General features: G+C 42.8%; 1 protein-coding gene across 8 annotated transcripts in view; it reads right to left on the reverse strand.

Annotated features, from left to right (window-relative positions):
- Nucleotides 1-23,304, reverse strand: part of vwa5b2 (von Willebrand factor A domain containing 5B2) — a 171,446-nt gene that overhangs the window by 24,334 nt on the left and 123,808 nt on the right. For all 8 annotated transcript variants that reach the window (XM_072255145.1, XM_072255143.1, XM_072255138.1 and 5 more), the window contains 4 exons: nucleotides 8,355-8,610; nucleotides 6,066-6,401; nucleotides 3,151-3,288; nucleotides 448-576 (listed from right to left, as the gene is read on the reverse strand). In XM_072255145.1, the coding sequence (XP_072111246.1) occupies nucleotides 448-576; nucleotides 3,151-3,288; nucleotides 6,066-6,401; nucleotides 8,355-8,610 (859 nt within the window). The remainder of the gene's footprint in view (nucleotides 1-447; nucleotides 577-3,150; nucleotides 3,289-6,065; nucleotides 6,402-8,354; nucleotides 8,611-23,304) is intronic.

Genomic DNA, 23,304 nt, shown 5'->3' on the forward strand with positions numbered 1-23,304 from the left:
CCAAAGGGGTCTTCAGAAGTCAACAATGAGGCAGAAAACTTATTGCTAAGTGGTTTTTTAAAATGTTACAAGAACAAATAACAAAGAAAGGAGCAGAGAGAACCAAAGAAAGACAAAGGAAAAAAAGCAGTTGTGGTCTTCTCATACTCAGACTAGAGAAAACAAAATTCCAGTGATAACAATTAATCCATAAAATAGCCAGATTCAAGTTGCATGATACCTGCTAATGAAAGTGAAGGAGCTTTTAGAAAAATACAGAAGCAACTGTACTGTAATTGGGGGGAAATCAATTGAACAGTTACAGGTAGGTGATTATATAAAAATACAAACAAGCATTGGAAAGTTACGAGAGAAGTAACAATTCTATACCTTAACCCAACAGTAGTATACAGAGGGCCAGAAAGAAAGATCTGGAAAAAGAGAGGTCAAAAGGACAACAACCATTACCTGTTGAACCAAATGTATCATCCAGTTCCGCAGAATCATGGCCTGGGGGCGTCCGGACCAAGCTGGCAGAATAACTTCTCTGCCGCTTGCTCCCTGAATATGAGCCTCGTGCCTGGTTTACTCTGACTCCTTAAATAAAGTAAAAGAGATTTCCATAAATCCCAAGCAGAAAGGCTGGTGCTGTTCATAGAATTATGTGCAAATTACAGTGACAGCACAAAATATTACATTGCTGAATATACTGTATATATAATTGAAAAGCAAAATTCTGCAGACGATAGAAATCTGAAATTAATCAAGAAGTCTCAGCCAGTCAGGCGGATTGTGGAGAGAAAAATATTGCAGGTCAACTGCCTTTTCAACAGAGCAGGAAAAAATGATAAATAAAGCTATAGAGAAAGGAGGGAGGGCCAGTATGTATAAAAAGGGTCTGAGATATGTTGTTTTTGATATGAATTATATTTGTCAGTTTACATAAATTATTATATCCATTGATACACTAATAATTAAAATACCATAAAATGCCAAGGGTTCCACATAATAGTGCTTATTACTGCTGACTACACAAAGTCTTAATGAATGAAAGCTTCAATCAATGGCCTGTCCAAGGCAGCATGGTCAGGACAAAGACAGCTGCTGCTACTTCCATCTGTCTGCTTTTAGGTAACTCTGCCTTGGTGAGAATAGCTTATTGGAATAACTCAGGCAGGGGAAAAATTTGCCTGTTTTGTTTTGGGTTTCAGATTGCAAAATATAGAACATAGAACAGTACAGCACAGGAACAGATCCTGTTGTCCACAATATTGTTCTGAACAACTCAACTGAATACTTAGCTAAACTAAGCCTTCCTGCATCCACAATGCCCATATATTTCCATTTCCTGCAGATCCATCTACTTCTTGAACACCTTGCTTTCTCCACCAATCTGAGCAGTGCATTCCTGGCACCCACCACTCCTTGTGTATAAAACTTGCTAAGCACATCTCCTTTGAACTTAACCCTCTCACCTTAAATACATACCCTCTGTATTAGATATTTCAACCCTGAGGAAAATATGCAGCCTCTCAAATCTACCTGGGCCTCTCATAATCCTAAAAACCTCTACCAGATCCCCCTCAGCCATCGCTGTTCCAGAGAAAACAATCCAAGTTTGTCCAACCTCTCTTTATTGCTCATGCCCTCTAAGCCAGGCTGCACCCTCTCTACAGACTCAACATCTTTCCGATAATGGAGCAACCACACCTGAATGCAATACTCCAGATATGACCTAGCTAGAGTTTTATAAAGTTATAGCATAACATCCAAACTCTTCAACTCAGTTCCTTGACCAATAAGGGCAAGCTTGCCATATGCTTTCTTCACTGCCCTTTCAACCTGTGTAGCCACTTTCATGAAACTACAGGCTTGTACCCCAGGATTCCTCCCTTCTTCAACATTTTTAAGGTCTTGCCATTACACAGTACTCTCTTTTTAGATTTGATCTTCCAAAGTACATCATTTCATATTTGGCCAGGTTAAAGTCCTTCTGCCACTTCTCTGCCCATATCTGCAACTGATCTATATTCCACTGTATCTTTTGCCAGTCTTCTACACTATTCACAACATCACCAATCTTTGTACCATCTGCAGTTACTAACCCATCAATGTTTACATCCAGGCCACTTATATATATCACAGACAGCAGTGGTCCCAGTATGGATCCCTGCAGAACACCAGTAGTCATAGACTTCCAGCAGAATAAGTCCCATTGACCACTATTCCTGTCTTCAATGGGCAAGCCAATTCTGAATCCAAATGGCCTATTGCTTAGATCCCTTGTTCTGTATAGCTTTCTGCATTTTTTCTTTGATCTTACTGAACCTCTCTAAAAATCAGCATCCATTCTGAAGTGTGAAGTGTCTGGGGTTAGTTTCCATGAAGTATTTCATCTAATGTTCTAGATAACACTTATCACTCTCCCCCACCCCACTGCTCAATACCACTACCCACTCCCAACTAATGCAACAGAAGAAGCTCATATGGTCATAGTTGATTTTGGCGAATAAGATTCTAATTGCAAGGCAACAGTATATACAGTAGTTAGCTACAAAATACTTTATATGAAATTGTGTAAAGCAACTTCTTCCACTACACAAATTGTCATCCAAGCCTATTAAAAAGAGATGCCTAGAATTTAATTCCAGGTCAGAGATGTTGAAAGCAGTATAGAGCAGTGACAACAATGGTACTCTACTGAACTCAATTACACTGCATGCTTAATGATAACGGTGCAGGTGAACTTCCAGGAAGAGCATTTCCAAATTTACGTCAGAACATTTTGGTCCTTAACAGATAACTCCAACAAGTAAGGTAGCTTGTTAAGTAGCATTTGTGGAAAGGAAAACAGTTTGGATAAAGGGTCTCAGATGTGAAAGGTTACTTGTTTCTCTTTCTACAGACTGATGTCTGACTTGCTGAGTGTTTCCAAAACTTTGTTTCAATTTCAGATTTCCAGCATTTACTGTTTTATTGATTTTCCAATGATCGTATTATTGGACCTAGTCTTCTAGAAGTAATGAGTAACTCAGTATAAGCACACAGTACAGGTGGAGGAGATGATGAGCAACAACTTCATTTGAACTATTGCTGGTAATACAGTTTCATACAGGACTGCCCAACACTGACGGTCCAAGAGAAGAAAAAAGCTCAGGACATTTACACTACCTTTGCTCCGAACTTTCACGTAGGAGGATAATGATTCCTGAGTGGCAGCATTCACTGGGACGACAGTTGTGTAAATGGACATGCTGTTACTTGCTCTGCTGGTCTGAATAGCTTTCAGACAATATTTTCCAGAAGGACCTCCAGAAAATGAGACAAAAGAATACTTTGTTCAACCTTGATTGAACTTCCCCTGCTATACCATTCCACTAACAGGTAAACTGTAGTTTCTGCGAGATTTAGATTTACTACACTAAATTTCTTAATTCAGCGTATTAAGATAATTAATTGATTGATTGAGCTCAATCTTTTTTGCACTTATGGTGTTGAAATCAAATGCTAGAGTGTTTGAATAGATTAAAGCTATAATTGTCAATGAAAAATGTTGTGAAGACTTTTCTCTGTTATTCTTCAACGTTTTGCTAAGAGAATCATCAAGGAGTGATAATGAAGACTGCTCAATATTTCCCTGACAGGCCTCCTGATTATTCCCAACTCACCAGCATTTCTGTCCCACCCCCAACCCCAATGACCTGCCCCATACTTCCCCCACAGATGGATGATGGCTATAGACAATGTGTGTACCCAAAGACCCACGGGTGACTGTACATCAAAAAATGGGCATGAGGAGCAATGATTGGTTGGTTGGTTTCTATCCCTACACACAGCCTTCCCCACCATTATACAATGTGGACACCTCTGAATTCAAGCAGCCAGTCTTCATGAATATTCCAAGACGATGTTTTCCATTGGCATCTGCCCAGTTACAGCTTGCATGTAGCTGGGCCCTTTAAATAGCCCTCCTGTCAACTCCTCCTCCTGAACTCAAGATTTAACATTTCAGTAAAGTGCATGTGTATAACTGCAATATTGCAACAGCAGTATCACCTATACATTATACATTACAGGTGGGCATTTGACGGATTGAGAGCCATTGACTCATGCAGCACTAAAGCACAGAAACAGGCTCTTCGGCCCATCTCATCCATGCTGAACTATTATTCTGCCTAGTCCCATCAAGATGCACATGGACCATAGCACTCACTGCCCCTCACATCCACGTACCCATCCATGGGGCACCACAGTAGTGAAGCAATTAGCGCGACACTATTACAGGTCAGAGCATTGGAGTTCAGGGTTCAATTCCGGACAAAGATGCACCAGTGAGTAGATTAATTGGTCATTGTAAATTGTCTTGTGATTCGGCTAGGGTTGAAACAGGTGGGTTGCTAGGAGGAAAGACTCAGAGGATCAGAAGGGTCCATTCCGTGCTTATTTTTCTAAATCAATAAATAAACTTCTCTTAAATGTTGAAATTGAACCTGTATCCACCAGTTCTGTTGACAGCTTGTTCCACACCCTTGCCACCCTCTGAGTGAAGATGTTCCCCTTACATTTTTTGCCTTTCGCCCTTAAACATTTCTAGTTCTGGTATCATCTGCCTCAGTGGGAAAAGACTGTGTATATCTGCTTAGGAACTAGGTTTCATTTTTCTTTGGTGTACTAACTATGATGCTAAAACCCAACAAGCTCCCAGAAAATATTGTGATATTGGTAAAAGCACGTTGAAACAGCATTGAGGCAGTTAACGTCAATGTTCACGTTCTAAAACAGGACCTGTGTCATTTGCAAGAGGACAAGATCCCATCTACCACATCTTTGCCATATTGGTGACTGGGAACAATATCGGGCTTTATAGGAACTTTACCCTGTGGCATCTAAGGAAGTGAGAGGGATCAGTGATCTTGACTGTGTATAGAAAGCTCCCAGATGGAATCCTGAGCTACAGGTAACCCTGTGCCACTGCAAAAAATAATGTGACGAATGAGATAACTAGATCAGAGACAGCACAATCATTGAATTCTCCAATTTCAGGTTAGCTGCTTCCCCTCTGCTCCTTTTCTCTTTCCACCTGATCTCCCCAGTTCCTCTCATACCCCACATCACCCTGCTTCTTTCCCCCTCCACTCACACACTCTTCCCACTGGCTCCCCTCCCACATTGTTCCTATCTCTCCTCCCCACCTCCCTCACTTAATTCCAGGCTCTTCCTTCATCTCCTGCCAGATTCCATCAACTTCAGTCATTTGTCACCTCCACCTACCACCTACCACCTCCCAGTTTCTGTCACTATTTCCATTCTTGTCACCTCCATCTGCCCATCACCCTTCCTCACCTGGATCCACCTATCGCTTACTACTTCTTGCTCCACCCATTCCCTTTATTTTTTTTTCTTAGAAAGGCTATCTCCCTTCCAGTTTTTTGGCAAGATAAAATGTCAACAGTCCATTTCCCTCCATAGATGCTGACTGGCCCACTGTGTTACTCCACCATCTTGTGTGTTCGAGCATCTACAAGTGTTTTGTATCTCCACAAAGCAGAACTCCAACAGGCATGGCATAAAAAAAGCTGGTCAACTTGTGTTGTTTCCAAATATCCTGAGTGCTGCAAAGGGGGGCAAGCAGATGCTGTGAGAATGCGGAAGTGTCAGAATGGAGACCTTTTCATGGCTTTCTCATTGATAATTTCAGTCCAATGTGCTAATAGTTTTGTTTTAGGTCAAAGACTGCACCCAAAAGCCTTATTTTTCTGCCAGAAATAAAGGAGTCTTCAAACTGGTGATGTGATGCTTTTGCTGGACATTGGAAAACCATCAAGTGTGCAAAAGTGAATTTCAGAAGGGCAGAGTTTCATCCGGAATCCACAATCAAATCTGATAAACTACATTTATGGCTAAGTTATGCAGGAGAAGCAGATGCTAATCCAGGAAGGCACTTCCAAGGAGGTACATGACAGAATATTTCAAGTGTCCACTGATTCAATTACAAAACTCTTAATTAGCAAATAAAAAGCAATACTTTGAAATGGAATTTGCAACCTGGTCACTTTTATGTATGAAGATGCTAGAAGTACATTTACCATATTCAATATCACTTGTTTTCTCTGCCATGTTCTCAAAGTCCCTGATGACTGAATGCACAGTCAGCTGATGCAGAATCCCTTCCCAGGGGTTTTTAGAGGTGCACGATGCCTCCTGTTCAGCTGATGCATGGTAGAGGGAGGAGAGGTTGGCCGTTGCCTCCCATGTGACTGACTTCCCCCCGATTAAACCATGAATCACTGACTTGCATTGCATTGTGTGTGTGCCGTTCACTTCTGTCGAGCCTGACTCATCCAAGGTCACCGGCAAGAAGAGATTCTCAGGATCGAAGAATGAGTCCCACTCCGGAGTCCCCGCCTGAAACAGAAGGGTATCTACGGGGAAAAGTATGGACAAACTCAGAAATAAGAATCCCAGTTTATGAGTTACATTTAAGTGCTAAAGTTTAGGTTGACAATCCGGTGCAGAGCTCAGGGAGTGGTGGAATGGTGGAAGTGCTGCCTTCCAGCTTAGATCTCAAACTGAAAACCTGTTCATCCTCTCAGGCGGGCATAAAATGTGCCATGGTACCATACAGAGAAACATCGGGGAGGAAATAAACACTGTTCTGATCAATGCATCCCAATATACATTCATAACAGTTCACTGTGCAAATTGGCAGCCATGATTCCTGAAATAGAGAAGAGATTACTTATAAAGCAACACAATTGTTAGGGTCGTGGAACTTGCCATGCCAATGTGAGTTATATAGTTTGATCTTCTCTGAACCTAGCGAATAATTTTGTAGTAAAGAGTAGGCTTTCTTGTTGCTAGAAGAGACAACTATGTTATTGCTTGCTTCTATGTTTAATGTGTTTTCTTGCTTCCTTCTTTATCTGGTGTTTAACACTTTATTTATTTCAAAGTTAACAAATTTCACAACATATGCTGGTGATATTAAACCTGATTCTGATCTTCTCCATGGAGTAGAAATCCATGTTTATCGGGAAGGTGTTAATTGATACAGACAGCCAAAGGCATAGAGAGACAGGAAGACAGAGAAGGCTATGTAAAAGTTTGTTGGATCTCTGGTTTCCTCTGGCATTGCATAGATCAATGCATTTAATGGATAAGTACAGATATTATTTTGCTTTGGTACACTATCTCATTAATCATTTGCCTTTCTTTCTGTTTTGTATGCTTCATATAACTGTAACGATGTGATTTCTTGTGGTCTAATACGTGTATAGTGCCTCCTTTGTTTGCAAGTGTTTCAACCTGCCGAATCAGAAAAGAACATCGATTGAATTTTAAAATATTTTCATTACACAGTGGAACCAAATATCAAGTGACAGCACCACTGGTAACTGACCCGATAGTGCACATTTAGCTCAATGTAAATTAGTTAGAAAGCAGATGCAAAGACACTGACCTTTCCTCGCTTTGTGAAGTATGTTGGACTAGAAATGCAAGGGTTTAGATGATTTACTGTATTTTGCTACAAAACAAAATCACTTGTTCTCTGATTAGGTAAATTATATTACTGTGCTCCATGCCAAAAGACATGCTTGAAGGAGAGCTACTGAATGAATTGCAATCATGTACGGACACATTTTAGATGGTGAACAGGTTTACAAAATGGAAATTATTCCAGTTAAATCTAATGCCTTTCTCAATGAAAATACCTGTTTGTATACTCAATTTCAAGGATCACTGGATATGGAACAAGAGCAGAAGCTTTATCCATTCTTAATTATTACCCAGGTACATTAGATCCCATGTGCATTGAAGGTCATTCAGGAATTTATTGCAGAACTACCAACCTGGTCACATACAATACAAACCTCAAAATCAAAATAATATGGATACATTGTACATGTTGTTGGGCGCTATTACAGCTTGGGCCATTCTGGAGTTGAGAGTTCAATTCCGGCACCATTCTGTAAGTAGCCTCTGTACACGGAGACACTGTGCGTCCTCCCAGTGAAATGTGTGAGTGTCCTCTGTGCGCTCTGTTTCCCTCCTGCAGTCCAAAGCCGATCCGGGTAGGATAATTAGTTACTGTAAATTGTCCCGTGATTAGGTTAGGGTTAATCAGGTTTGTCGAGGGTTGCTGGGGCAAAATGGCTCTTAGGGCCGGAAGGTTCTATTCCACACTGTATCGCTACAGTAAAATAAAAATAAAAATTCACATTTCTTGCTAACTAACTAGCTCAGGAATATTGCAGGTCACCACAGAAGTTTTTGATAACCTTGAGAAAAATGTGTTAAATCTCCAAGAACAACTGTGAAACCATCAAATGAGCATCTCGGCTTCTTAGAATCACTGTTTACCTCTGAAGACTTACTGGAATCACTGATGCTCTTCCTTGAACTACTGTCAGCCTGAAATTGTTGTGATACATGATCGATGTCATTCATTCTTCCTCCAATGGACCAGTTGTGAGACTTTGCTGTGGAGACTTTCTCTAACGCCTTGCGCAGGTAATGCATATCCAATTGGCCATTTGGTGATGAGAAACTCCGGCCAGAAAGGGCTGCTTGTGCTATCAGTTTCGTCTTTCTCCTTGCCTCGTCTGAAGCAGGGTCAATTCCAAAGAAGCCCTGAAAGTGAATGAGAGAATTTATCCCCCAACTGGGATAGCTGACCCAGATAGCATGATTTCTCAACCCAGTATAAAATGTAAATAAATTAGAGGCAATCTTTACTGTACTCTTCTCTGAGTTAGATAGGTATCTAATACCCCAAGGAAGTTGAAAGCCCAATGTCTGCAAGTCCGAGTCCAATGAAGTCTAGAGGCCCGGAGACAGATTACACTGGGGTTAGAGGACTGTTGTGTGTGTGTGAGCGGGTAGATGGGACAGAAGTAAGGGGTTTGCTGTTGTTCTGTTGTTGCTACTGTTGCTTGCATGTTCTGCCAATGTGGTGGGTATGCAATGTTGGTGTCGGAATGTGTGGTGATAATTGCGGACTGCCCCTAGCGCATCCTCAGCTTGTGTTGGTTGTTAACGCAATCAGCCCATTTCACTGTACGTTTCGATGTACGTGTGACAAATGAATCTGAATATGAATCTAAAGTCAACATTATCTTTGAGCAGCCCAGCATAAACTTTTATCAGGAAACTGAATAGTCTGGAGACACAGGGGACTGCAGATGCTGTTACATGGAGCAAAGAACAAGCTGCTGGATGAACTCAACAGGTCAGGCAGCATCTGTGGCGACGAAGGGATAGTGGACACTTGTCGAGCTTTTTCAACCCAAAGCATAGTCATAGTCATAGTCATACTTTACTGATCCCGGGGGAAATTGGTTAAATTTCACCTATCACCTATCTCGTCACCTCCTCAAGTGCTGCCTGATCACTGAGCTCCTCAGGCAAGCTGCTTTTTGAACTAAATGGGTTGGGTAGCTATCACATTGCAGCAATTTATACAAGAGCTATGGAAGGACCTGAATCGCCATTTCTCATTCCATACTGCATTTCTTCCTCTTTGCTGAATCATGGCTGGAAGATCTGTGGATTTATTATATTTGAAAGTATGCTAGTAAATGTAATGCTTCAAGTTCCTTCCTCAATGGGCTGCATTGGAAAATGAAGTTTCATCTCCACAGTTACTGAAATATTTAAAAGATAAGCCTTGGCAGAAGATCTACAAAGGTGAATGCTTTTTACAAGCTCCAATACAACCAGTTCAACTTGTCAAATTGTTATGGAAACCAATTAGTTGAAATAATTCAGTCAACAATAGAGAGAAAACTTTATATTTTGACTCAATTACTTGTGCCTTAAGTCAGAGGCTGATACTGCCACACAATCGGTCACCTTTACCCTCTTTCTGCAATCTTTAACTTTGTTCCGGCTACTTCCTCATGCATCAGTGCAGTGCAGGTTCCAGTGCTTCTGTGTACAGAACACTGCAAATTATTCATATCCAGATCAATCAGGAATTCTGGCCTCAAAGCTAAAATCATAGAGCAATGCAGAAAGGATACGGGCCCTTCAGCCCAGTGAAACAATGCTAAGCACGGTGTCCACCTAGATTGTTCTAATTTCCTGCTTTTGGCAAATATCCCTATAAGCCCCTTCCTTGCATGTACATATCCAAGTGCTCACTTAATGTACCTGTTTCAACCAGTTGCTCTCTCGGCTCATTCTATATCCTCAGCTTAGTCTGAGAAAAGGTCCTTTTAAATCTTCCTCCTCTTGACCTAACTATATGCCCCTTGATTTGGACTTTCCTGCTCTGGGGAGAAGACTTACCAACCACCTTAACCTTGCCTCTCATAATTTTAAACATTTCTATATGGTCACCCCTCATTCTTCTGCGTTTCAAAGTTTAAAGGCCTATCTGGCTAAACTTTCTCTATAACTCAGGCCCTCCAGCGCTGACAACATCATTTAAATCTTTTTTTCTCCACTCTTTCCAGTTTAAGCACATTTTTTTTAAACAAGGTGACCAACACAGTACATCAGTACTCCAGTGCGGCCTCATCAACGACTTATACAACTGCACCATATACATTCAACTCCTGTACTCATTGCCTTGACGGATGAAAGCCGGTTTGCTAAACCTCTTTTTCATCACCCAGTTTCCCTGTGACACCACTTCTAATGAACTATACTCTTGTATTTCTAAGCCACTCTGTTCCATTACACTCCCTAGTGCCCTACCATCCATAGTACAAGTACTACGCTGGTTTGACTTTCCAAAGTGTTTCCCTCACACGTACTTGTGAGAAATACATTTGCCACTCCTCAGCCCACTTCCCTAACTGATCGAGATCACCTTGTAGTCTATGAAAACCTTCTTCACTATCAACAACACCTCCTAATTTCAGGTTATCTGCAAACTTACTAATTAAGCCTTGCGTGCATGTACTTCAAAATCTTTTATACACAGTACGCAATGAGTAACAAGCATCCAACACCAACCCCTGTGGCACACCACTAGTCACCAGACTCCAATCTGAAAAACAATCTTCAACCACCACCCTTTGTTTCCTCATCCAACATAACTTTCCACGTACAAAACCATGTTGACTCCTCCTGATCAGGTTCTGTCTCTCCAAATGCTGGTGGATCCTGCCCGTCAGAATTCCCTCCAGTAACTTCCCAACCACTAAAGTCAGGCTGAACAGCCTGTGTCCTCGGCTTGTCCTTGCTACGTTTTTAAAACAGCAGAACATCATGAAACCACATTCCATTCTTCAGGAACGTCACCACTTGTTAACAATGAAGCAAATACCTCTGCAAAGGCCTCTACCTTTTCCTCTCCAGCATCCCCACAAAATCCAAGGCTGCACGCATTCGGGCCCTGGCGATCTATTCGCCTTACTGCCATGTAAGGTTGCATGTACCTCCTCCCTAGTAAAAAAAAATGTCCTCCAAAGCATCTCCACTTGTTTCCATAATCACTTGAGCAACCATGATTTACTCCTCAGTAAACAGAGGAAAAATATTCATTAAAAATCCCACCCACCTCCTCTAGTTCGTGACACGGGCAGCCCTGCTGATCTCTTCAGGAAGCTACCCTCTCCCTAGCCACACTTTTAATATAACTACAGAACTTGGGATTTTCCTTAACCGTACCTGCCAGATCCATCTCATAACCCCTTTCTTTGACCTCCTGATATTCTTTTTGAGAATATTCCTAACCTTTTTATAGTTATCAAGGGATTTGCTCAATCCTGACCTCCTAAACTCAATGTATGTTTTGTTCTCTTTTTTACAATAACTTCAACATCTCTCATTGGCCAAGGTTCCCTGAACTTGCCAGGTTTACCCTTGACCCTAACAGGAGCGTCCTGCTCCAGGACTCTAGATAGCAAACTTAAAAGTCTTCCACTTGCCAATTGTTTCTCTCCCTTTGAACAGGCTCACCCAATCAACCTCTGTTGGACCCTGCCTAATTCCCCCAAAATTAGTCCTGTTCCATTTTAGGGTCCTAATCTGTGGCCCTGATCTATACTTTTCCATCAATATCTTAAGGTAACAGGGAGAAGGTCGGAGAATGGGGTCGAGAGGGATAATAAATCAGCCATGATGGAATGGTACAGCAGACTCAATGGGCTGAATAGCCTAATTACCTTCCTATGTCTTATGGTCTGATAGAATTAGATTAGATTAGATCAGATTATGAGGACACGCAGTCCTCTTTTATTGTCATTTAGTAATGCATGCATTAAGAAATGATACAATATTCCTCCGATGTGATATCACAAAACACAGGACAGACCAAGACTGAAAAACAAACAAAAACCACATAATTATAACATATAGTTACAACAGTGCAACAATACCATAACTTGATGAAGCACAGGCCATGGTCACAGTAAAAAAGTTCAAAATCTCTTGAAAGTCCCACATCTCACGCAGACAGGAGAAGGACGAAAGCTCTCCCTGCCATGCCCGACCACAGTCCGACTCTGAGTCATCCAAAAACTTCGAGCTCCGATCAGCCCTCCAACACCGAGCACCATGTCTGCCAAACACTTTGACCCCAGCCTCGGTCGCCAGCAGCAGGCAAAGCTGGGGATTTTGGGGCCTTTCCTCCGGAGATTCTCGATCGCACAGTAGCAGTGGAAGTGAACCAGGCATTTCAGAGGTTTTCTCCAGATGTTCCTCTGTGCTTCTCACATCTGTCTCCATCAAATCAGAATTGTGCACGGCAACCTACTTACAAATACGATATCATTTCACTGGAGAGCTGCGCGCACTGCGTCGCGCCGCCATCTTCTCCTCCCTTATGGTCACTAGAGCTGGTATGCTCCCTGACGGCTTCCTCAAATACTTGCCTTGCCTCGTTCCCTAAGAAGAGTTCCAGTACTGCATGCTCCTGAGCAGGCCCTCTATACAGTGACACGGGAAACTTTCCTAGATACACTTCACAAATTCCACACCATCCAGGCCCTAAATTCTCCATGTGACTCATTCAATACTGGGGGAATTTAAATCACCCACTAATACAACACTATTATTCTTACAACTATGAGCAATTTCTCCACACACCTGTTCATCAGTTACTGCAGACTATTGGGTGCTCTGTAATACAATCCCACTACTGTGACCGTCCACCTCTTGTTTCCAAATTCTACTCGCTTGGCCTCACTGGATAGAGTGACATCTCTGAATTCTGCTGTTACTTCCTGCCTTATCAAAAAAGCTACAACCCCTCCTCACTTACCTGTACCTCTGCCATATCTATATCATTGGTATCCTAGGATACTGAGCTGCCCATCTAGCTTTCTCTTGGCCACGTTTCTGTCATGGCTACAATGTTCCAGTCCCCAGAGCCAATCCATGTTCTGAGTTTGTCTGCCTTACCTGTTAAACCTCGAGCATGGAAATAAATGCAGTTTTATTAAGTATTCTTTTTCACACCCTTTACTTTGTCCGTGGCTATCCTGATTAACAGATTGGCTCACACTGTGTACTGCTTTATCCCATGACTTGCTCCTGCTCCGAGTCCCACCCCAACCCACCCGACAATCTGGTTTAATGTAGCGACAAAGGATATATGACAAATAAACTTTTCCCAGGCTTCCCGCCAGGTACAGGTATTGATTTTAACTGATACTTCAATGGTAAGCTCAGCCATCTTCATCAGGGATGATGCCTGGGCATGTCTAGTCTGATGGTATCAATAACCCCATTGTCCATCCTTCCTGTGCTCCTTGATCCAGGTTTCCACCGTGCATTCGACTTGGCCGATATATGCTCCTCAGCATTCACAGGGAATCTGGTAAACACCAGCCGTCCTGAGACTCAGGTCATCTTTGACCTGCATAAGCTGTGTTTCAAGCTTCCTTATGAATTAATCGTGCTCTTAAAACGGGCCGATGGAAAAACCAGGAACCCTAACAACAAGGAGGAACCCTGTCTTACCACTGCTTCTAGAAGGGTCGTCAGGATCCTGATGAAATACTGGATTAATACCATCCATAAACCTGTAAGGAAGCTCAAACCACAGCTTATGTGGGTCAAAGGTGACCTGGGACTGAGGTCAGCTGGTGTTTGCAGGATTCCCTGTGAATGCGGAGCAGTGTATATCAACCAGATGGGACCCACGATGGAAACTCGCATCAAGGAGCACAGGAGGTGCATCCATTTGGGTATCCTGGAGAAATTGGAGGTGGCAGTGACGAAGGTCTCGCTCTAAGAACTGGAAGTCGATTGTAAACAAAATAAGACAGTGGAAACTTGATTGGATGAAGACTAACCAACCAGGACAGAGAGACGATGGGTTATCAATGCCACCAGATTAGACATCCCCGACCATCATCCCTGATGAAGATGGCAGAGCTCATCATTGAAACATCGGTTAAAATCGATACTTGTACCCAGCAGGGAGCCTGAGAACAGTTTATTCCTCCTATGTAGCATTAGTAAATTTCTCTGAAAGGATATTGGTTCCTTTCTGGTTTAAGTGCAAGCCATCCCTCTTGTACAATTCACCTCAATCCCAGAAGAACTCCCAATAGTTCAGGAATATGAATCTCTGCCCCTTGTACGAGCTCCTCAGCCACAGATTCACCTGGCCGTTACTTCTATATCTGATCTTGATAATTGGCACCAAGAGTAATCCAGAGGTCACTACCCTTGAGTTCTTGTTTCTTCTTGCCAAACTCCCGCTACTTATTCTGCAGGTCCTTCCGTGACGAAAGTCCCTGATGAGGTTGCTTCATGCCCAAATGCTGGAGTATCCGAAGCAAGGTTTGAGACATGGTACCAAAATGGATCGAGAACTGAGCTCAAAACAAATGCTAGGCAATTTCACGAGTAGGCTTATGAGTGAGTGCTGAACCTCAGTTCAGGTGTTCTGTAAATACTTGATTCTTGGTGCCCAAAACATGATTGCCAATTAGCGGCACCACACTGAACTGTTAAACGGGCCAAGCTGGCTATCCGTATTCCAGGGAGTTAGAGCGTCTAAATCCTGGAAGCTGGTGTAGTTGGGAGCATCTCGTAACTGGACTCCCCCACGACTGACTCCTGACGGAGAGGTGGTGATGGTAATCGTGGATGAGTGCTGGATACATGATGTCTCTTTCAGGCACCTAGCACCTCTCCTCGGGTCCGAATCCTTCTCGGTCCACAAGGTATTGCCGAACACACCGAACAGTACACAAGTCCAAAAGTCTTCTCCCTGTAAACACCTGTTCTCCCTCGATAACCTGCGTGGTGGTGAGGCTAGAGTTTTCATTTAGAGATGTGGAAGGTGGGATTGATCTTCAGGGTCTTGGGGAGCTGGAAGGTGTAAGCCACTGGGTTTACTTTCCTCAGGACTTTGAAGGGTTCAATGAATTTGGTGCCAACTTTCTGTTGTTTGTCCATCGTCGTCGTCGATGAAGACCTCGACACCATTAGTCACTTTGAGACTGGATGCGGTGTGTTCGAAGATGACTGGTCAGGCCAATTTGGGCACGGAATGTCCTGGCACATGTTGGGCAGACATGTGTAGGCACTGCAGTTGTTGTGCTGGTGGGTCTGGACTTGCGCAGCTCGCACTTATGTTGTGCTTCAGCAATGCGCCTTGCTTCGTAAGCTTGACAGCCCTTGTGGATGAGGCCGCGCCAGGTAGGACAGTTTTGTGCCAGTGTTTCCCAGGAGGTCGTGTCTATGTCAAATGACTTCAGGGAGGTCTTTAGTGTGTCTTTGTAACGCTTCTTCTGCCCTCCATGTGAGCATCTTCAAGCAGAGAGTTCCCCAAAAAGCCCGTGCTGGTGGGTGAGGTGGAGGGCAGAGTGAAGCCTGTGTCAAGAGCTTCCTTTATATACTCCTCCATTGCGTTTCTCTCTGGGTGTGAGAGTGCGTACAATCGACTCCGCGGGGGACAGGTACCCGCACAGTCGTAGGGTCGATGTGGTGAAAGAGTCAAGGCCTTTCCCTTGCTGAAGACCTCTTCCAGGTCCTTGCTGGTGGAAGGGATTTTGACCGGTTTGGGTGTTGCTGTCTCCTCGGTCCTTCCGTCGAGGATGACTCCTGAGGCTTCGTAGGTGGCAGGCGAGATCTGACAGACCTGTGACTCCTCTCCCTACACTCACAGAGTTCACTTGTAGAAACAGTGGCCAAATCAAATACCGGATCACCGTCTCAATCCTCTGGCAATAGCTGTGAGGCTTTACAGCGGGTTCGTACCTCCCGGGGAATAGGCTTCAAGGATTGGGGTAAAGGTGTCTCACCCTTCCTTGAGATCTGGTGGCTAGATTCCTCAAGCTTAGCAGCAAGTTCCCAGACTACCCGGGCATCTCCTTGGGCCTCTCCTGAACTAGAGAATCCCTCTCCCTAGTTCCTCCGGGATCCCGACTAGACAGTGTCTCACCGGCTGGAACCAGCTTGTCCGCTATTGTGGACAGAACTAGGTCTGTGAAAGGTCTCAGGTTCCCTCACACTGAACACTGAAGGCTGTCTCCTTTCTGCTAGTTGCTGACTGGAGAATCTGGATGTTGGAACACTATGCCACAAACAAACCCTTTTACAATGACTGGGCCAAGCAGTGATTCTCTCCTCCCTCCAGTCCATGGATGGTTATGCTGGAACAGCCAAGGGTGCCCAAGGATCAGGGGTATGAGTGGAGAGTCAGTAATGTAGAAACTAATGTCTTTCACATGATCCCCGATTCTCATCTTCAACACCACCGTCTGTTGATGGATCTGCCTACAGCCTAGCAGGCGGCCATTCAAGACAGTTGTGGGCATGGACTGGCTCAAATCTTGCAGCGGTTTGTCAAACTGATGGGTGGTTCCTAAATCCAGAAAATTACTCACTGCCCCAACGTCCATAAAAACCTTCATCTACCTCAAGTTCTCACCCCAGGTGAATTCCGCCTTCAGCACAAAATCAGAATCTGTGAGATTGAGCGTAGTGGCTGCTACCATCACAGTCCTCCTGCCACTGGATGGTCTTAGCAGATATCCAGGTGGCTGCAGCTTCGGACATCTGGCCTGCAGGTGACCTGCTTCCCTGCAGTAAAAGCAGCAACTTTGACACCAAGGCCAGGACTTCTCGCTGGCGGAGAGTCCAATGACACCGATCTGTGTAGGTTCAACTGGATTTTGAGCAGGTGACAGGCTGGTCACGGTCCGAGGTTGGAGAGTGGAACTGTAATACATAGGGGCCGGGCTCGGACTGGCTCTCTTCCACCTCCTGAAGTGGTTCCACTTTCGCTCGGCCAGACATTATTGAGACGGATGGTCTGGTCAATGAGAACCTCTAAGTTCTCTGCTGGCTCTTCCAAAGCGAGGGCATGCTTCAGTTTATCTCGGAGTCTGTGGCGGTATAGCATGGCCTACACCTTCCCAATCCAACCACTCTCCTGGGCCAAGGTCTGAAATTCGATCACGAAGTTGACCACTGAACGTCCCCCTGTCGAATCTCCATTAGGTGGTCTGACTCAGATGGCTCTGGTGGGGTGATGAAACACCTTCTTCATGGCGGCCAGGAAGTCCTCCGCATCAGAGCAAGTCTCCGATCTGTGTTCCCAATGCACAGTGGCCCAGGCCAGGGCTCTCTCACTCAGAAAAGAGATAATGAAGGCCACATGTCCACACTCTGAAGGGAACCAGCGCGGCTGGAGTTCAAATACTAATGAGCATTGGACGAGGAAGCTGTGGAAAGAACTCAGGTCACCGTCAAATCTCTCCTGGGCGACCAACAGCCTTACATGAGTGACTTTGGCTTCCCTCCTGCAATAGTTGGCACACGGTGACCTGGAGGTCGCGTATCTCCAGGCTCTATCTGGAAATTTTCTCACTGTGGTTGGCCATAGCTGACGAAAGGCTCCGATACCCACTGGTTCCATGTTGTTTCAATCATACTGTTACGAGAGTCCCTGACAAGGATGGTTTGGGCCCAAATGCTTGGGTATCCGACACAAGGTTCGAGACACTGTATTAAACTGGATCGGAACACAGAACAAACGCTAGATGATATCATTAGTGGGCTTACGATTGAGCACCGAACCTCAGTTCAGGTGCTCTTTAAATACTTAATTCTTGGTGCCCAAAACATGATTACCAATTAGTGGGACTATCCTGAAACTTTAAAGGGCCCACACCAATTATCCAGCTCCGGGGAGTTAAAGTGCCTAAATCCCAGAAGCTGATGCATTCGGGAGAGTCTCATAACAGCTTTGTTCTACCTTTGTTTTTTGTAACAACCTCTGGTTGTTCACCCTCCCTCGTGAGAATTTTCTGAACCCACTCGGAGAGAGCCTTGACAGAGGCATTGTTGGATCCAACTACTTAATTCTAAGGTTAGACTCTTGTTATTTTCTTTGTAATTTAGTAATTAATTAACTGCTTGTCTCTTAAGTAGTCGTTATATGTATAGTATGTTTAATATGTCTCTCGTAGCTATACAAAGTATAATTCTGTAAAGCTCTGGAAGTTTCTTTCTCTGCATTAGTTGAGTAAGTGCTTTCTCATTGGTTAACTTAGTACTGCAGTATTGAGTAATAACTTTCTGATTGGTTAATTCTTATCTATATTTTAAATGGAATTTTTCCTTATCTGTGGGTATGAAGTAATTAAGCACAAAATAGCAGCATCTTAATCTTCTTAGTTCTTTTCTCTCAGCTTTCTCTTGACCAGTCGACCCATGAAACAGCAGCCAGACCAGAGGATGGTTGGTTGGGGGATACAGATGTCAGGAAGTGTTGAAGAAGACAGAGATCATGAACAAAGATGGTATTGGCTGAATAGAAGTTGTATGGGGGAAGGCAAATAGCAGGTTTCTGGGAAACGGCTATATATATATATATATATATATATATATATCTCCATGAACTATGTTAAAAATAATTTAGTCAAGGGAAAAGTTGCAGATGCTAAACATGTAAAAGGTTTCAAGGTGGAGTAAGAACAGAGAGCTTACCCGTGTTGATTAAGTTTGATGGGACAAAGTTGCTGGATAGGGATAATTTAGGGTATATGAATTTTATAGTTTGAGCATATGTACCAGCCCCTCAGAGGTGTGTTCAGTGCCAGAGGTTTGGCCATGTAACAGCCGTGTATAGGGGTAAAAAGCGGTGTTGTAGGTGTGCTGAAGAACATGATTATGGTAATTGTGGAGAAGACATTAGGCAAAGAAGTAGCAACTGTGGAGGAGAACCTAGCTCTGCTTATACAAGAAAGCTGTGGAAGCTCAGTGTGTTCAGGTGAAAATGGGCATATCATATGCAGAAGGTCTTGAGAAAGCACAGAAGACCGGTGTCAATGGGACCTATTAATACCAGAATACAGATACCTCGCTCTAGAGATTATTAACGATGCTTTACAAGGACGGGTAAATAATATCCGGACTTCAAAGTAAGGTTATGAATGTTATTATTTCCCTTTTTCTCTTTTCTTTTTCATTTTTTTTACAATGGAATGCAAGAGGTTTGTTAGCTAATGGTTAGAGAAGAGCCGCTAATTTTTTTAACTTATTTTTCTTTTTTCAGTCTTACAGTGGAATGCTAGAAGCTTGTTAGCTAATGGTCAGGGGATTTTAATGCTTATAGTACTACATGGGGTTGTGGTGACACAAATGTGAAAGGGATGGTGGTGGAAGACTTTCTGGACGAAAAGTACTCGGTATGCTTGTATGATACTCGTAGGTGGTGATAATGCACCTTACATTGGTCTGTCAACTGCCACTAAACATTATGAGAAGAACTAGTAGACCCCCACCACTGTCTATTCCACTTTCCTCTGTTCTATCTACTCTTAATAAACTGATTGTGAAGCCACAAATTCTGTGCCTGTTTCCTGAATTCTAAAAGAACCTTGGATTAAAACACAAGAATCCAACCAGTGGCAGTGTCAGGAAAAGGATATTATGGAGTTTAGAACTGGAACAATCAAAGACAAAAGTGGAATTTTTAGTGGGCAGCAAAAGAGGTAAGATCTTCCTCTGTTTCTCTCTCTGAGAGAAAAAGGGTTCTGGCTTTGAATACTGGATGGAAATCAGGATTGAGGACTGCTGTGTTGCTATTTAAAAAGGACAACAGCTGTGAAAACATTGATTTACAATCTATTTGCTTGTAACCTACATGGTTACGATCTATTTTGATCACACAATGATATATTTGGTACCTACAACAATCTATTTGTTTGGTGGATCCACCTGATTGGTTGTGATCTATTTGGTTCCAACCATTAATACTTTTAGACTGTGGTCAAAGTGGTAGAAGTATGTATGAATTAAGATCGAATCAACACAATGGCCAAAGTCATAAAATCTACCAAGACATAAGAATAAAACATCTCAGTTTGATAAAATTAGTGAAAAAGTCTGGATGAAAAATATCAACAATGTTAAGTTTATTAAAAATAAGGCGTGCATTAATATCCAGAAAATGCCTGTTACTGACTCAGAGATAAGACCATGCTGTGAGTTTGGTCGAATGTGTGAGCAAGTGAAAGAGTTAACTGGATGAGTAAAGTATTTTACTAATCAAAAGAAATGCACAACTTGCAATAAAGTACAAACACGGCATGACAGACAAATCTTTGCACAAACCAAACAAGTGAAAGCACAACGTGGTAACTCAATTGAAGTGCATTGTTCGGCACTTAGAAACAAGCTGAAACAATGTAAGAAAGTACAGCTACAATTTCAAGGGAGCTACTGACAGTTCTAGTGATGATACTGTTGTTGGTCCACCCTAGGAAACACCCATTTCTGAAGCTCCTCCCAAGGAATTACAGCTCATATCGATTAGTCTCCTATACAGCGATACCATCCAAAATCCAGGGAATTACAGGATGGACATAACATGGATTCTACAGCGGGCCCTAGAGACTCAAGTGAGAATGACAGTGATTATCTGGCAGAGCAAATACACTACCTCAGACACATTAGAGTGGAAAAGATGATCGACAGGCTCTCCCAATGGTCGTAGAATCCACAGTTCAAGGTACAAGCTCGACAAATGTTTAACTTGCCAGAAAACAAATCCTGGCAAGCAACAGAAAAGCAACCACAATTAAGTGCTCCTGCACCACCTGGTCCATTTTTATATTTACATTTCTTCACCGAAGTGGCAAGGATACTCAGACATATGGGTAATAGTGGACAAGTTTTCAAGGTGGATGGAAGCTATTACTGCAAAGAAAGCCACAGCCACACACACAGCAAAAACTGATCAAGAATTCTACCTCTGGATGGTTTTTGCATGTCACATCAACTCTGACCAAGGAACACATTTCACTGAGAGTGTTTCTCGGGAATTATGTTGACTAATGAACATTGAACAGTCTTTTCATTGTCCAGAGTCATTAGGACAAGTCGAACGAATGAATAAAACCATTAAACAATTAGCAAGTATCATGAGAAGACATACCATGGCCTATGGCTCTTCCTATGTTTATTTTGTAGCACCAGAGCAACTCCAAACAAAAAAAACTAAATTGTCCATTTGAGATGGTAACAGGGCACTATGTCCCTTCTGGGAGCCCTCAATCTCAGGGAGGCAGATATACACATTATGGTAGACAGTTTATTCAACTGTTGTGTGAAATTAACCCAAGCTGTCCAGTCTGATTCTCAACAGGTTTCTGCCACTTAGAGTGATCCAACATAAGGAGAACACACCTTGATTCCTGGCGAGTGGGTCTTGATTAAGAAATCACATAAGGATCCAACTGGGAGGGTCCTTATCAAGTGTTGTTAGTTACCAACTCGGCAGTGAAAGTAAAAGGTAAAAGTAAGTGGATACAAGCCAGCCACTGCAAGCAAGCTGAAGTGGGATCCAATGAGGACAGCAAGCACTGTGCTTAATGTGCTGGTAGCCTCTTGGCCATAGTGCCTACAGTGAGCAAATCACTAACCAACCAGAAGATTACAAGCAAGTCGACAAATAGATATTATGAAGTTGATTCTAACTTTAGTTGTTGTTATATTTTGGCCAATTTTGCCTGCTTACTATGAGAACAAATATTCATACTAATATGTCTTATCGTAATTTGCATCCTTTTTACTTGTTCAAGCTTGTATCAGTGTGCCTACCAATCTGCCTAACCATGACATCATCTCATGAATACCTTGAAGAATATATACCCTTTGAGATATCATAAACTAAGTAGTTTTTTTATTAGTTTACATGTAACATAGATACCTCAACTTATTTTGCCGCTGAATTTTCAGATGAAATGATTCTAATTGTGCAATTTAGAATCAAAGGAGGGATTGTTGGATCCAACTGTTTAATTGCCATTTTCTTTGCAATTTAACAATTAATTATCTGCTTGTATTTAAGTAGTATACACACACATATACTGTATATAATTAAAATGTATTTTAATATTTTAAGATTATATATATAATTATCTGCTTGTATTTAAGTAGTATTACATACATATTTGGATAGAATTTTTCCTTATCTATGGGTATAAATTAGCTAAACACAAAGCAATGCCATTTTAATCTTCTTAGTTCTTTTAATGTTACCTTTCTTTTCACTAGTCAACCCCTATCACTGCCTACTTAGCTTTCCTCTGTTCTAATGAAACAATCGTGAAGCAAAAGGCTCTGTGCCTCTTTCCCAATTTCTAAAAGAACATTGAATTAAATCACCAGAATCAACAGCGCCAAAGGAGCAATGCACGATACTAGAATCTCCCCTTCAACCAAAAACTCTCCTATCTGTCCCCTTGCTATTGAATCTCCTATGACTATCAATCACCCTGCCCAACTGCACCCCCACCTCCAAGCCTCAGAGCCACTTGCAGAGCCAGGGACCTGACTACTGCTGCTCGCCCCTAAACAAACATTCCATCAACAGCATCGAAAGCGGTGTGCCTGTTGGTGAAGGGAATGGCCACAGGCAAACCCTGCAATGACTCCCTACTCCCCTACCTCTCCAGGTGGCCACCCAACTATCCGAAGCCTGTTAATTCCATGTAACGTACAAGATGTATGACATGATAAGAGGCATTGATAGAGTGGACAGCCAGTTCCTTTTTCCCCAGGGCAGAAATGACTAATACAAGAAAGCATAATTTTAAGGTCATTGATGGAATGTATAGTGGTGATGCTAGAGGGAGGTTGTGTGTTTTTTTACGGAGAGTGGAATGTGCTACCAGGGGTGGTGGTAGAGGCAGATACATTAGGGTCCTTTAAGAGTGTATTACACAGGCATGTGGATGACAGAAAAATGGAGGCCTTAGTGGGAGGGAAGAGTTACATTGATCTTGGAGTAGGTTAAAAAGTCGGCCAAAGGGCCTGTACTGAGCTGTACTGTTCTATTTTGTATGACCACCTCAGTACAAGTCTCATTTATGAGGTTCTCAGCCTCCCAGATGATCCCGAATG

Source organism: Mobula birostris, chromosome 4, assembly GCF_030028105.1.
Source record: "Mobula birostris isolate sMobBir1 chromosome 4, sMobBir1.hap1, whole genome shotgun sequence".
Lineage (NCBI taxonomy): Eukaryota > Metazoa > Chordata > Chondrichthyes > Myliobatiformes > Myliobatidae > Mobula > Mobula birostris.